The sequence below is a fragment of the Notamacropus eugenii genome, chromosome 4, assembly GCF_028372415.1.
Source record: "Notamacropus eugenii isolate mMacEug1 chromosome 4, mMacEug1.pri_v2, whole genome shotgun sequence".
NCBI lineage: Eukaryota > Metazoa > Chordata > Mammalia > Diprotodontia > Macropodidae > Notamacropus > Notamacropus eugenii.
Genome location: NC_092875.1, coordinates 22,876,605 through 22,892,844, shown reverse-complemented (window position 1 = coordinate 22,892,844; position 16,240 = coordinate 22,876,605). Strand labels below are relative to the sequence as shown.

The following is a 16,240-nucleotide window of genomic DNA, read 5'->3' as shown; positions in this document are numbered from 1 at the left end:
TGTTACCTTTGTGAAGTGGCTTTTTTGAATCCAAGGGTAAGATTTTAGTGTGTGTGTGTGATGAGGTAGAAAGAGCAACAGATTTGGAGTGAGGAGTCCTGGGTTCAAATCTGACTCTGCTCTTGATTGCCTGAGTGACCTTGAGCACATAACTGAAGTCATGCAAGCTTTGACATCCTTGTCCTCCCCGCTTGGAATCTGTGAGTCATCATTAAAATCCCATTTTATTTGACTTTCCCACCTATTGAGGCCTCTTTGGATCCTATCCCTTCCAGTTTGAATTCCTCTGCATATTTGATGAGCATGGCCCTGGTGCCTTTATCCAAGTCTGTGATAAAAAGGACTTGTCAACCCTCTCTGAATCCAGGATCCTCAGTCCCATCCCCCCATGCACCTCAATGCCCTCACCTGTAGTATGGGAATAACTCTCATATGTTGTCTGTGGATTGGAAAAGAGCAAAACAATTATGGTGCCTAGGATCAAAGACTTAAAGTTGGAAGGCAGCTGAGAGGCCATTGAGCTCACCTCCCTCATTTTACAGATGTGGAAACGGAGGCATCAAGAAAGTGCCCTGCTTAGGGTCAGACAACTAGTAAGTGTCAGGAATAGAATTCAGGACTTCTGAGGCTGAATGAAATAATCAGAGCCAGCAAACCAATTTTATACAGTGATTATGGGCAGTATAAATGAAAGAATATTTAAAAATTTTACACTTTATGATACATTGTATCATTATAATGCCTAGCATCACTGAGTACATGCTCCAGCCTCTTCATAGACCTGGGGTGGGTGGAAGGCTGGGGCACTCTGCCAATGCTACACATGCACAGCGAGGGGCCAGTGGGCTGGTCCTGTGGAGTTGCTTTAAAAATGATTGGTGGTAGACTTTGTGTTTCCATCCCCTCTGGGTTCCCGCCAGTTCCTTCCTTTTCCATCCTCAGACCTACCTTCACCCCCTGTTTCTGCCCTCCCCCCATACACCTTTCACACTTTTCCTGTGATTTCCCCAGTGTAGAAAGCTCTGGGAGAGACCCCCTCCCCACTGCCAAGGCTGGTTGGCCTCTTCTCAGCCACTGAGTCTTAGAGTTCCCCAGAGCCCCAGGGGCCACCAAACTGGGCATCAGGGACCCTGCTGGCTGCATGGTGACCCAGAAGACCCACAAATGTTGATATAATTCATTCAACTGCTTAAAATCAGACAGGGATTACATTGTAATCTGGTTCTGGCCAAGCTTGGGCTCAGAGCACTTAGTGGCTTGCCCTGGATGACCCAGCTAGTAATGGGTCAGAGGCCAGAACTGGTCCAAGACTGCCCTAGAGGCAGCTCAGTGGTTCAGCTGATAGACCATAGGATCTAGAAGAGTCAAGACCTGAGTTTGAATCCAGCCTCAAACACTTATGAACCATGTGATCCTGGACAAATAATGTAACCTCTTGCCTCAGTTTCCTTATCTATAAAATGGGGATCATAATACCATCTACCTCTCAGGTAGTTGTGAAGAACAAACGAGATAATATTTATAAATGCTTAGCACAGTGCTGGGCATACAGTAGGTGTTTAATCAATGCTTATTCCCTTCTCGATTCATGGTGATCCTGGGATCTTCCTCTTCCAGAAATTTCTAGAACATCTGATCTGGCTCCCCACTCTAGGATCTCTAGTACATTCATGCTTTATACATGCAGAGAAGGTCACAAGTGTTAGTGCCAGCTTCATTCTTGAGTTGTATCTCCTGGGAATTTCTCATCTTTTTCTTCCCAGTATCTTGGATGTTCCTCTCAAGGAAAGATGGAAGGAACTGTAGAAATGCAGTTTATACATGACTTTTCAGAAAAAAAAAAAACCTCTTAATTTTTTCCTCTATATGATGATGGAATTTCCTGTTTGGGTATCAGTTTCACCAGATCTTTATTCCAGCATGTTGGTAGGGTTTGAGAGACTCTTTTTTTATTCTGGTAATCACACAAGCAGTAGCTGGGGTATGTGCACTCCTCAGTCCCGGGGCTCTGCAGCATCCATCAGCCAGCTTCTGGCACTCTTTTCCTCACTTCTCCATCCCATCACATCCCAGGTGATGAAGATGATCATGACTCTGAGTGTGCAGGAAGACGGCCGAGTCTACTATGTGAAGCGACCCGGAGCCGTGCTCCAAGCTGGCTGTGTGATAGCCAGACTGGAGTTGGATGATCCTTCTAAAGTCCACGCGGTGAGTAATGATGCTAAGGTTGTCAGTGGCTCCTAGAGCCAGTGGGGGAGTGCTGGGCCAGTGCTGGGGAGCTCAAAGGGACTCGGTGGGTGCTCTCCTCCATGATCTTCCCTTTGCAGATAAGGAACAGAAAGGAAAGGAGCTTGAACTCCAAGGTCATCTGGGTAATGAGTAACAGAGTCAGAATTTGAACCCAGATCCTGTGACTATAGATTCTTGGCCTCCCCCTACCTGAAACATAAAATGTCCCTCACATCCCTGGTAAATGCTCCCTTAGCCTCTGCAGGAAAAACCTCCAGGGAAGGGAAGAAGCCCACTCCCTCTTGGGGCAAATTAGACTTTCTGCCTCACTCTCCCTTTTCCTAAACAACTGTGGTTATTTTGCATTCTTGAAATAATACAGACAACGGGTTCCCTGCTCATGTCCTCCGATCCGGAGGGTGGTGTTGGCCACACTGATGGTGCAAGCTGTCTCACTCTCTGTGCCCCTCATTACAACCATAGAGCCTGGGGTGCAGGCCCACAGATGTCTGGCCTAACTGCCGTGGGCTGCCTGGTCCTTCTTACCTATCTCCAGGTCTTCAGTGGCCAGCTAGATAAACATATCGAGAGAAGAGACTTCCAGAGTCAAACAGAAGTTGTAGGCTTTCTTAAAGTATCTTAGCTACATAATGTCAGCATGCAGAGCGAGTTCTTCCCGAGAAGAAAGGAACCCCACCCCCCAGTATGCAGGACTAGTGTCCCCCGCGGGGGCCCCCTTCTCCTCCTGAGGAGCAAGGAAAAGAGAGAAACCCTCAGGCTTTCCTGTCCCCATTTAAGCTCTCCCTCTGCTAGTTCGCTCGTGGACACCGTGCATGCTCTCAGCCCCTTAGCCAATTAACAATGGGTGTGCTCAGACCACGGACCAATCTCAAGGGTGGGATGCTCTCCCCAGCAAGTTTCCACTGAGAAGAGGTGGAAAAACAAAATAGTTCATGTTTCACTCCTCAATTCCCAGCTGTTCCCTGGGGGGCGTCGTGAGAGCTCTGCGGTTTAGAAGCCCTCACCTTTACCTGACCCGAGACTGTTCATGTGAAAACCGAGCTTACACCCCAACACACAGATAGTGCTGGATCAGCAAGTATTTGCTGAGTGAATGGAGGAGTATGTTGTTAACTCATGGATATGCCCTCTGGAGGAGTTTGAGCTCCATCACTGGGTCATATTAACACTAAATCATTTTACAAAAAAAAAAGGATTTATGTGAATTTTTAAGTTATTTTCACTCCATTATGTACCCATTTTTAGGGAACCAATAAAAAATTAAGGGGAAGAGGGAGCAAAGTTTATAAAATTTGTCTGTGGCACTGAAAAATTCAAACTAAACAAAAAAAATCTTATAAAATCACAGGAATATGACCCAGTCCCCTCATTTTATAGAAGAAGAAACAGGCTCTGAGGAAGAAGTGATTTACCCAAGGTCAGAAGCTCATTAAGGAGACAGAGAGGCATCATACCCAGGCCTGGGGTCCTTTGGGTGACATCCCACTCCCTCCTGACCTTTCCTCCCTCTTCTCCCCAGGCTGAACCATACACAGGTGACCTCCCTTGCCAGCAGACCTTGCCCATCATTGGAGAAAAGCTGCACCAGGTTTTCCACAGTGTCCTGGAAAACTTGACCAACGTCATGAATGGCTACTGTTTGCCAGAGCCCATCTTCAGCATCAAGGTGAGGAGGGCCTGCTTCTGTGGGGTTTTTATTCAGGTTAAGAGACAAGAAAAATGTTTATACACACACACTAATCCCCTGCTCCCTACTTTCACACACCCACTGTCACACACTTGCATACATGTTTGCATACTCATGCACTCACACATAATCACACCCACATACACTCACACATATACTTTCATTCTCACATATGCACTCAAGCACACACAATTTCACACATACGTACTTAGAAACATATACACATTTACACATCCACACATACATTTTCACAAACACACACACCCATACCCTTATAATACAATATAGTCACACATATACACACAAAGCATACACATATTCATACATTCACTTTCACACACACAATCGCACACACTCACAAATGCACACATACTCACACTATTGGAAAGCTTGTTCTTTTGTTTCCTTGACCACTTGGCCTTCACCCACCCAGCAGCCCTGGGACAGGTTTGAGCCTCCCATTCTCAGTGGGTCCGTGTATATCATGGCACAGTCAGGTCCGGTTTAAAAGTAGAGTAGAGTAGAAATGGGCCAGGACTCCCACTAACTTATTCAAAATGGAGCCATGACTTGACTGTTAAAGATTAGACCATGAAAAGAAGGTGGGGAAAACCAGATCAGATGCTTCCCACTGCAGTGGGCAGGGGGCGAATGTGGAACCAAAGAAGACCATAGAAGCTATTTACAAAAGACAGAGTTGATCATTTCTGTTATGTGAAATTGAAAGGCTTGAACGTGACCAAACTTGGTGTTTCTAGGATCAGAAGGAAAGTGATAGATTGAGGGAAAAACACTTTGTATCAGATGTCCCTGAAAAGAGTGTGATGTCCACAACATGCATACAAGCAACTAATGATATAGGAAGACAAAAGCCATTCCCCAACAGATATAATAAACAGCTCCCTCTCTTATCTTTTCAGTCTTCTCACACCTTGCTCCTCACGCTTTGATCCAGTGACCCTGGCCTCCTCTGGGCTTTTCTACACACAAGACCCTCCATCCTTCCCTCTGGGCACTCTCTCTGGCCAGCCCCCTTACAATGTTCTTCCTAATAACCTCCCTCGTTTCCTTTAAGTTCCAACTAAAATCTCTTCTCTCACTAGAAGACTTCCCCATTCTCTCAATTCTAGGGTTGTACTTCTGTTAATTATATCTCATTTATGCTGTATATAAGTTGCTTTGTATACATCTGTTTGTATGTGGCCTTCCCCATTCAACTGTAAGTTCTTTGAGGGCAAGAGATTGCCTTTTGCCTCTTTTTGTATACCCAGTAATTATCATGGTACGTTGCACCTAGGAGGTGCTTAATGAATATTTACTGACCGATTGATAACCAGACCAGTTGGACCAATTCATAGCCCCACCAATAGCATGTTTGCTCCTATCATCCTGCAGCTTAACATCGATTACTTTTGTCTTAAACCATCTTTGCTAATTTGATGAGTGTATGTTTTTTCATTTACATTTCTCTTCTGAGTTATTTGGAGGATTTTTATATGGTTGTCGAGAGTAATTAAATTACTCAGATCCCTTGACCCCTAATCTATTGGAGTGGGGTGGGGGATGCAGCATGGCTATTATCATAGATTTCTATAAGTTTCCTATATATCCTGGATATCTGACTTCTATCAGAGATATTTGATGCAAACGTTTTTTTTTCCACTGGACAATTTCTTTTCTTATTCTAACTACATTAATCTTTATTAATGTTAAGCTTTTAATTTTTACTTAATTAAAATGGACACATTATCTATTATATTTGACATCCAGTTTTATCGGATGTGAGACAAATGTCCAGAAATTCATATGTATATACACACATACATACATATATACATGTGTGTATGTATATGTATGTATGCATATATATGCTGTATTCATTTTTCTGTTGATGAACAATATATTTTAATCATGAATACCAGGTTCAAAAAGCATTTTAATCAACTTTATTCATGTAATATTATGCAATTATACCTGTCATGCTGGTCCTAGATCAGTGGTGGTCAGAGCAGTGAGAGAATACTGGTACATGTTGAGCTGTTTTCTAGAACCATGATGGGCACAGTCAGGATTTCGGTGTTGAGTCATTTCAGTCATGTCTGACTCTTCATGACCCCATTTGGGATTTTCTTGACAGAGATACTGGAGTGGTTTACCGTTTCTTTCTCCAGCTCATTTTAGAGATGAGGAAACTGAGGCAAACAGGGTGCAGTGATTTGCCCAGGATCATACAGGTGGTCAGTGTCTGAGGTCGAATTTGAACTCCCATCCTCTTTATTCCAGGGCCAGTGCTCTGTGCACTACCGTCCTACCTAGCAGTCCCATGGGATCAAGACACACATAACAATTCTAACTCCAGGCTTACGGCTTCATACTTAGCAGTTTGCTCAGAGGATGTATTTCCCAGAGTCCAGTGGGCCCAAATGCTGCCCAGATTTGGGCCATAGAGTGAGAAATTTCAGGGAGTTAGTCCCTCCTGGCACTCTGGCTCATATGTATGAGTCAGTAGGGTAAATATATTTTTTGCTAAAGTCTCTGGCTGGTTGTATGCATGATGGTGAGATGATTTCTGAAAGTTCCTTCTACTCTCAGTATACATGTTCTGAGGGCCCTTTCAGTTATGTGAGCCCCCAGAACTTGTGTGGTCTTCCCCTCCTTAGGGAAGTAGAAGTCCATCCTGGACTCCAGTCAAAGGATTTTAGTTCTCAGGCTAGCAAAAGCATCTGTTTAGATGAGGTGGTCTGATCCTTAAGACCCTGACGCAACTCCCATTGAGAGTCCCCTCCGCAGGTGGAGTGTTTCATCCCATCCTGGGCGCTGTGAAAGGAAACAAATGATGTGGTCCCTACCCTCAGGTAACCAAGTCTCCTGGGAGATAAGATGAGGCAGACAGATGAGAAATAGAGGACCCTGCAGTCCTCTACCAGAGACTTGGGGAGAAGAGATGAGTGTGAACCGGAATCCTTGGGGGGAGGTGTCATGGGAGACATAAATCATCCAAGCTGAACTCAGGATCCTGGGTAGGACAGGGCTGTGTGCATTTCAGAAAAGAGAGCTGGTTCAGCCTGGATTCTTGGTTTGGTCATTTGATTAACCTGCTCAGTCTTCCATAACTGTGCTTGATGCACACTCCCTCGCATTGCGCTGTTAACTCCACAGAAAAGGGACGTGCATGATTTTTGTGTCTTCCAGCTCAAGGAGTGGGTGAACAAGCTGATGGGCACCCTCCGGTCCCCTTCCTTACCCCTTCTGGAGCTCCAGGAAATCATGACCAGTGTCTCTGGCCGGATCCCGCCCTCTGTGGAGAAAGCTGTCCGCAAAGTGATGGCCCAGTATGCTAGCAACATCACCTCTGTGCTTTGCCAATTCCCCAGCCAGCAGGTAAAGAGGGTGGGGGTGGGGGGTGCGCATCTCTCAGGGGATCCCATGACACCTCCTGAAACCTTTATGGATTCCTGTGTCTGACCTCTGATAGAAAACATGCAATCTTATCAACATGAGGCCTCCCTTCCATAGATTACAGAGATGACAACCCTTTCTGGTCTTAATTAGCTGGTTGAAGTACCACTTGGTGACTGTCCTTGAGGGCAGGGGCAGCCCTGATCTCCCAGGCTCTTGCTGGGCCAGTCCTCAGAGACTCTCCTACTGGGCAGGCCCTACTGAGGTTCAGGGGCTGCCGATCGATCTTTCCAGAGCCTGGGGGAGGACCTCTGTAAGGTTTACCAAGTGTCTTCCTCACAGACACCCTGGGACTTCAACAGTTCAACCTTACATTGTGCAGGCACTTAGGTCTCTATCTGGTATGAACCCAGAAAAACTCCGAATTGTCTCTATTCAAGGGCTTTGCCAAACTTTCAGAGGCAACCAGTTTCTGGTAAAATGAACCTGATCTCTTGAAAAACCTAGGCATGAAAAAGACTCTGAAGAAGCCTAGAGTGTTCTCTGAATCTTCTTGGTCAAATATTAAAAATATTTTAATTTTTAAAAATTTATTTTAATTTTATAAATTCAGCTAATAAACTAACAAATGATTTAATGATAATTTTTAAAAAATTAATAATTTTAGTGAAATAAATCATTATTAAATAAATATAATAATTTACAAAACAAAGGAGACCTTGACAAATGGATATAAAAAACCCAAAGCCATCTTTGGTGCTCATTGGTTGAAGAAATGTTTGTGGAACATGTGTTCTGCACCCAGGCCGAAGCTGAATGCTCTATTTATGATTTGTACTTAGTGTGACTGTGGAATAGTGGAGGAGGCCCTAGACCAGGCACTGGAAGACCTTGGGTCAAGTCTCTGCTTGGCCACTCACTTGGTGTGTGACTTGGCCATGTCCCTGGCCGGTTCTGGACCTCCTTCTCCTCCCTCATATGGTACAGTTGGGCTAGATCATTTTCACAGGCATTTCTAACTCTGAAAGACCATTTTATATGGCATTCTTTTCTTCTAGCCTAGTTTGGACTCTCTCCCTCCAATCACTGGCTGGCAGCGATATTTTTTATAATTTTTTTTTCCAATTCTCTCCCTAAATCCCTCATCCCATAGTGTGGGGGGAAACAAAAGAAAAGCAAAACATGAATAACATGTATGTACAGTCCTGCAAAACAAATTCCCACAATGTCCGTGTCCAAAACTATGTATCTCATTTGTCCACCACCCTCTGTTAGGAGGAGGGTTAGCAGGCTTTGTCATCATTCCTCTGGGTTTATGGAGAAGAGACTTAAGGCTACAGAGTTATTTGTCTTTGCAATGGCGAAGAGAAGGTGTTTCTTTCTGGTTCTGCTCAGTTCATTTCCCATCAGTTCCTACAGCTTTCCCCATTCATTATTTTTCCTATAGCAAAATAACATTCTGTTGCTCAATTTGCTCAGCCACTCCCCAGTTGGTGGGCATCCCCTTAGTTTCCATTTCTTTCCAACTCCCAAAAGAGTGGCCAGCGGTATTTTTGTGCATATGAGTCCTTTTTCTCCCATCTCTTTGGGGCATAGACCTAGCAGTGATCTGGCTGGGTCAGAGGCTATTCACAGCTTAGTGACTTGGAGGACTTTCTCAAATGATCTCCCAGCAGTGCCTTCTGGTGCTGGTCTGCCCAGAGCCTGACAACACTTATCATGTTTCTTTTGCGCCAACTTAGCCAATATGGTGGATGTAAGGTGGAGTCCCAGAGCTGTGTTAGTTTTCATTTTTCTAATTATTAGAGGTTTGGAGCATTTATTCATCTGGATATTAATGGCTTAGATTTCTACCTTAGAAAATAGTGAGCTCATACCCTTTGAGCATTTATCAGTTGAGGAATGGTTCTTATTCTTGTAGAATTGCATCAATTCCATCTATACGTATGTTGTATTATAAATGTATATGTATGTGTAGTGTATATATGTATGCGTACATATGTACATGTGTATTATATGTGTATATAAGTATTGTTGTAACAGCAAGGATCCCGTCATACACAGAGGGGCCTTCTGTACAGGTTCTTACATCTGCTTTTCTAAAAGGAAAGTGACTTTTGAGGGGTCAACAATCTACTTTAATCAAGCACGTAAATCATTCACTTAGCACCCTGAATTTCAGAGAAAATACAAACAGAGCAATAAAGACCCACAGACAGGGCTTCCAACTGTCTGACCATTACATACATGCATAGTTACCAGAGAGAGAAGCACCAACTCTGGGTTTTCAAAGCCAGGGGCTCCTTAGCAGCTACCCAGAGCCTGGTCTGGCCAAATAAATGCTTCCAATGAGTAAGCCCCAAAGTAAAACCTCCCCTCAGAGTATTTATACACTTTTCAGAGCCAGAGGGCACACCCTCTGACCCAGAGCCTCAGTGGAAATTAACAAAAGCTATTGAGGCCTATTAATGGGTGGGGAAGATCTTTAACTTTTCCCCCCACCCACCATTAACTAACATTACAATTGTGTTATGTATATATTATATGTATGTGTACATGTGTGTGCGTTGTAGATGTGTATTGTATGTGCATGTGTTATATACAGATGCATTGTGTGTATGCATGTTGTACATGTGTGTGCATTGTGTGTATACTGTATGTGCATGTAGGTGCATTGTGCTGTGTTTTATATATGCATATGTGTATTGGGTGTATATGTGTATATGCATTGTATATGTATATCATATTCATATATATGCGTATAGGTTTGCATGTATTGTATATATATCATATTTGTATGTGTACTATATTTATACATATGTATGCCTCTACATGCATATTATATACAGTACACTCATATATGTGTGTACAACATAATTATTATGCGTATACGCATGCTTGTCTATTTATGTACATGAAATAATACATATATGCTTATATCAAACAATGTAGTGCATATATTCACACATGCACATGCCTGAATGCATGCATATATACATACATGACCCATATCTTATTGCAAAGATTTTTTTCCTAGTTATTTAACCACTTTTTCTAATTTTAGATCTTTTGAACTTATTTATGCAAAAACTTCTTAATTTCATGTAATCAAAATTGTCTGTTTCATTTTCTCTATTTCTTGTATGTCTGTGAACTCTCCTCCTCCCCATAGATCAGAAAGGTCATTTCTTCCATGCTCTTCAGAGTGAGTTGTTTGTGATACCTCCCTTTACATCTCAGTCACTTACCCATTGAGGACTTATCTTGATATCTGGTACTAGACGTGGGTCTATTTCCCTAGTTTCTTCTGGCAATGATCTTTATGAGACATAAAAAACATATCTACACCTGCACTGAGACTTCACGATGGTGCCAAGGTAACCCTGGCTCTTGGAGTCCATGCCAGTGACTCGAGCCCTGGCAGGCCCCTCCAAACTAGACAGACTTAGAGTGTCACCAAAGGGATGATGAGCGATAATAAGCCCACAGTGTGGAAAGGGTCGAGATAACCTCAATGAGGTCATAGAGCTGGGGAGGTGCTGCTATCTGCATCAGCAGAGGGAGTACCTCATGGAAGAGTCCACAGCTTCTAATGGTTTGACCAGTTGCTTGGACCTACCCAAAAGATTCCACGTATTTTCCTTCCTGAGAAGTGGCTGTTATCGTTGCCATCCTATCTACTGATCTTTCTTCCTTTTGCATAACTGAGAGGGCTTGTTATTTTTCTCACCCACCTCCATATTTTGTTTAAGGAATGACGATCGAGGCACCAAAAGAAACACACATCTCATTGCTTGCTTCATTCATTCACTCTCATTTATTCACATACCCCAGCCCCTCCCATCTGTACGTCTGCTTGTAAGAGCTGCTGTGCAGTTAGCTGGGATGGTCCTCAGACCTCAGTATGCACCCAGATCAACCCAGCAGACCTCAGATCCTGCTGAGTGCCAAGGGCGAAAGAGCATTGTGAGAGCCAGGGTTGTCAGCAAGGGGAAGGGGCCAGATTTATTCCTTAGAGAGCATCCTCAGCTCTTCTGTTCTCCTCTATTGCTGGAAAGCTTGGTCTCCTTGAACAGCTGAAATTCAGGATTAATGAGTGTATCCCTGCCTCTTCAGAAGGAACCCAGAATTTGCTTAAAAATTGGTTTTAGGAAACAGGGTCCCTTGGTCATGAGTAGTTAGATGAGCTTTTTTTTCCCATTCAGATCGCCAACATCCTGGACAGCCATGCTGCGACGCTGCAGCGGAAGGCAGACCGAGAAGTTTTCTTCATGAACACTCAGAGCATCGTGCAGTTAGTCCAAAGGTGACTCGAGACCCCATGTGCAAGGGAACCTTGAAGCCACATGATACAGTTCAAGCCCTGCTGGCATTCTCTTTGTCAGGTGCAGGCCCAGCTAGTGGCCAGGGACAGTAGAATCCATACCCACCCCCACCCCCACACCCCCCTGGGCACCTAAGGTAGCTTGTGTTACTATCACGGCGGCCTCTCTGACACAGAACTCTTTACTAGTCAACAAATTCCTGTTGCGACAAGCAAAACTTTTGTCATTTTTTCAGTCAATTGGTCCAGAAGCATTTATTTATGTTTTGTCTTCAAAAACTTCGTTACTGTGTAAAACATTTTACTGTTTAGGGGGAAAAAAAGAGATCCAGCCAACCTCAGTGGCTGGCTGTAGAATATGAATCCCAGGGCTAGAGTCAGGAAGAGCTGCTGCCTCTGCTCCAAACCAGTCATGGAACTATGGACAGTCACCAACCTCAGTATCCCAAGGGTCCCCTGTAAGGGGACAGGAGTGTATGTGGGAACGGAAGAGAGCACACAGACACCAAACGCTTCAGGGCATAGCCTGAGCAGGCTCGGGAACAGGTGACTGCTCTTAGCCGCTTCAGGAGTCCACTTTTACTTAGAAATGGACGTCATGGTTACATCCCAAGATAAGGAGACACAAACATACATTTCCTGGGAGAGCACACAGATATACAATGTATGGCTTTTACAACCCTTACAATATTTAACTTTTATGACCCATTGTCCTGTCTTCATGATATAGAATTCTGTACAATTTCCTTAGGGGATATTCTGCCCAGCTGGGTTCCCAAGGAGGCATGCTTGACCTCACAGTCATGTCCCTACCGTTGCAGGAGACATATACCTCATATACAACTTTTGCTGCTTATGAGGCTTGTGAAATCAAGCTGCAGTACAATGGATTCCCGCAGTTTTCTTTTTTTCTTTCTTTTTTGAAAAATTATTTATTTTTCATTTTTAGCATTTGCTTTTATAAGATTTTGAGTTCTAAATTTTCCCCCCTCCCTCCACTGTCCCCTCCCTAAGATGGCATGCAGTCTGATAGAGGCTATACATATATGATCATATTAAACATATCTTCACATTAGTCATGTTGTGAAAGAAAAACAAAAGGAAAAACCATGAGAAAAAGAAACAAAAAACAACTACAAAAAAGAGAAAATAGTCTGCCTCTATCTGCATTCGGATGTCATCGTTCCTTTTCTGGATGTGGAGAACATTTTCCATCATGAGTCCTTTGGAGTTGTCTTAGATCATTGCAATGCTTAGAAGAGCTAAGTCTAACAAAGTCGGCCATAGCACAGTGTGGCTGTTACTGTGTACAATGTTTTCCTAGTTCTGCTCCCAGGCAATTTTCTCAGACTCCAGTGCCTGATGAATTGTCAGTGCACTTTGGGAGAGGAAATTTCTACCCTGATGATGCAAGCACAGGTGTGACTCTACCTTGTGGTCGATGATGCCAGGCTTTCTGGTTGCCATGTGCATTTTATACATCCTCTCTAATTTGAACCTCATTGCAACCCTGTTAGCTAGGGAGCAGGAGTATTATTAAGATCTTGAATTGACAGAGAAGGAAACTGAGGCTCATGGAGTAAAGGCATCTTGCCTACCTAAGACCCACAGCCCATCCATATGTCTACTCCTTCTACTCCAGCCCATGGTTTATTCTTCTCTGCCAAGCTTCTGCCTATTCCCCTCCCCACGGGAGATTGTTTTTAGCTTGGCTCTATCACTGGGCAAATTTAGAACCCCAGATGTCAGTGGTGGGAGAACTCTGGCAGGCCTCTTGTCACCTGCGCATGGCTAAACTTATACCCTCAATTATATAGCTAAGTGGCACAGTGGGTAAGGTGCTTGGCTTGGAATCAGGAAGACCTGTGTTCAAATCCCGCCTTAGATACTTACTAGCTATGTGACCATGAATAAGTCACCTAACCTCTCTTTTCCTCAGTTTCTTCATCTGTAAAATGGGAATTGTAATGACACCTACCTCTCAGGGTTGTTCCAAGTGAAATAGCTCATTTAAAATGCTTTGGAAACCTTTAAGAGCTCCCTAAATATGTGTATTCCATATAATTATGAAGGGAAACAGAAATGGCCAGTTCTTTAGCAGTGTCCTCCCTTTGGGGCATTCAGAAGACCCAGATCACCTGTGTCACTTGCAGCTTCCTGCCTTGACTCTGTCCAAATGGAGACAACATTCCCCACCCTGCCTGTCTTCCCAGGTTGTTGGGAAGATCAGGGGAGAATGTATGTGAATTCACTTATGAAATGAGGGTGTGTTATTGTCCAGCCAAACTCTCTGACTGTTCTCATCGGCCTTAATTATTAGGAGAGTGTTAGTACTTTACCAGCTCTACACTACATTCCATTGGGCTGGTCATGACACCAGTTAGTCAACAAGCATCTAGTAAGCCCTCATGTAATGCTTCATGTCCCAGTAAGTAAGACAAAAACATGGCCCTTGCTTGTGTTCTAATTGGGGAGACAGTGGGAGGCTAAGTAGATACATGGCAGTTTGCCATTTTGCAAATGAAAGGTTGGACAAAGTCGCCTCTTTGGACTCTTGTGGCTGTGACCTTTCCTGGGGAGGAGGTACCACTCAGAGTATCTCTCTGACTCAGCCTGCAAGTTTGGCAGTGATGCATCCCTTTCTTCCACAGGTACCGGAGTGGAACACGTGGCTACATGAAGACTGTGGTGTTAGATTTATTAAGGAAATACCTACAAGTGGAACATCACTTCCAACAAGGCAAGGCTGGAGCAAGGGCATACCTCTGTCTGCCTTGAGGCCAGTAGGTGGGTGAAAGGGAAACAGGAATCTAACCACGTGGCCTCTTTCTCCCTCCAGCCCACTATGACAAGTGTGTGATCAACCTCCGGGAACAGTTCAAGCCAGACATGTCACCAGTGCTCAACTGCATCTTTTCTCATGCGCAAGTGGCCAAGAAGAATCTACTGGTGACCATGTTGATTGTAAGTCCTGCCAAAGTGGAGGGAGGGACTCTGCAGGGCTGAGTGACAGGAGCCATCAGGTTTGAATGCTGGTTTTGCTGTTGACTACCCATCTGACCTATGTTAGGCCTCAGTCTTCTCCTCTGTCAAATGGGGATAGCAATCATTGACCTACTTACCTAGGGAGAGCATGCATAGTGGAGAATTAGGAAGACCTGGATTCAGATCCTGCCCCTGACACCTGCTATTCTGTGACCTTGATCTTTCTGAGTAAAGCTAGGAAAGGGGAGGGGGAGATAATGAGGTCAGTTTTGGATACGTTCAGTGGGAGACATCTATTTCAAGATGTCCAGTAGGCAGTAGGTGAAGTGATGTGATTTTCCACTCTGTGCCCATCATATGATGGACAGCCTCAGATTGGCATCCGAATTTGTGAAGCTAGCTTCTGGCCTCAGCTCTTTAGATCAATTCTGTCTCTTTTAAAAAGACTTTTCAACCCAAACCATCAAAGAACACTTGAGTGGGGGGGGTGAGGATGCAGTGGAGAGGAACTTGGCTAGGAGCTTTAAACATTTAAAGAACTAGGTGACCATGGGCAGCTGGGTGGCGCCATAGTGCAGATGGAATTGGAAATTGGAATCAGGAAAACTCATCTTCATGAGTTCAAATTCAGCCTCAGATACTTGCTAGTTGTGTGACCCTGGGCAAGTCATTTCATCCTGTTTGCCTCAGTTTCCACATCTGTAAAATGAACTAAATAAGAAAATGGCAAATCACTCTGCCAGGAAAACCCTAAATGGGGTCAGGAAGAGTCAGACGTTACTGAAAAATGAGTAAACAACTATTTAGAAAAGGTCTTAATCTGGAAAGTGGTTCGAAGCTGCAAAGAGGCCAGTTTAGGTCATGAAAAATGTCTTTGTAACTAGAGCTGTCCGAAAATGGCACACGCTCACTCTCTTTGGAGTTTCCAAGCAGGCTGGCCACCTATTCGTCAGACCTGTTCTAGGGAGGATGCTTGTGCTAGATTAGGTGGCCTCTGAGATCCCTTCCAATGCTCAGACTTTGTGATTCTGTGGAATATCACTCAAAACCTTATCGGTTCCACCTGTGATGTTCTCCAAACACCTGTCCTTACCGATCATTTGAGAAGAAGCACAAGGCCTGTCCAGATGTGCTGCCTCTAGAGAACCAGCAAGGTTAGATTTGTGGTGGGACTCTTTGGGAAAAATGGTTTAGTAGAACTGGTCACTGACTGTGTGAGTGCCATTTTAGTATGGCAGAATGTAAGCTTCTTGAAGGCAAGATGTATTATACATTTGTCTTTGTATCTCTCACCCCTAGACTATTGTAGGGGGTTGATGAGTATAAGTGAATTGGAAGGGCCGTTGGATTGGATGTTGGGAGCCCTGGGTTCTAGTCCCAACTCTATCATTCTGTGACCTTAGGCAAGCTCCTCCTTCAATCTGAATACCAAAGAAGGTTGGATTGTAGATGACCTGTGAAAGCTCTTCCAGCCCTCACATTCTTGGTTAGGCTTTTTTGCTGCTCATTATGGCATCATCAAGTTTGTGGAGAGGTAGGAGAGGGGGTACGTGATGATGAAGAGTACATTGTAATGCCACCATCTTTGAAGTACG

General features: G+C 44.1%; 1 protein-coding gene across 4 annotated transcripts in view; it reads left to right on the top strand.

Annotated features, from left to right (window-relative positions):
* The window catches only part of ACACB (acetyl-CoA carboxylase beta), a 110,389-nt gene that overhangs the window by 55,672 nt on the left and 38,477 nt on the right, over positions 1 to 16,240 (top strand). For all 4 annotated transcript variants that reach the window (XM_072600173.1, XM_072600174.1, XM_072600175.1 and 1 more), the window contains 6 exons: positions 2,074 to 2,208; positions 3,770 to 3,916; positions 7,130 to 7,318; positions 11,542 to 11,642; positions 14,312 to 14,400; positions 14,500 to 14,624. In XM_072600173.1, the coding sequence (XP_072456274.1) occupies positions 2,074 to 2,208; positions 3,770 to 3,916; positions 7,130 to 7,318; positions 11,542 to 11,642; positions 14,312 to 14,400; positions 14,500 to 14,624 (786 nt within the window). The remainder of the gene's footprint in view (positions 1 to 2,073; positions 2,209 to 3,769; positions 3,917 to 7,129; positions 7,319 to 11,541; positions 11,643 to 14,311; positions 14,401 to 14,499; positions 14,625 to 16,240) is intronic.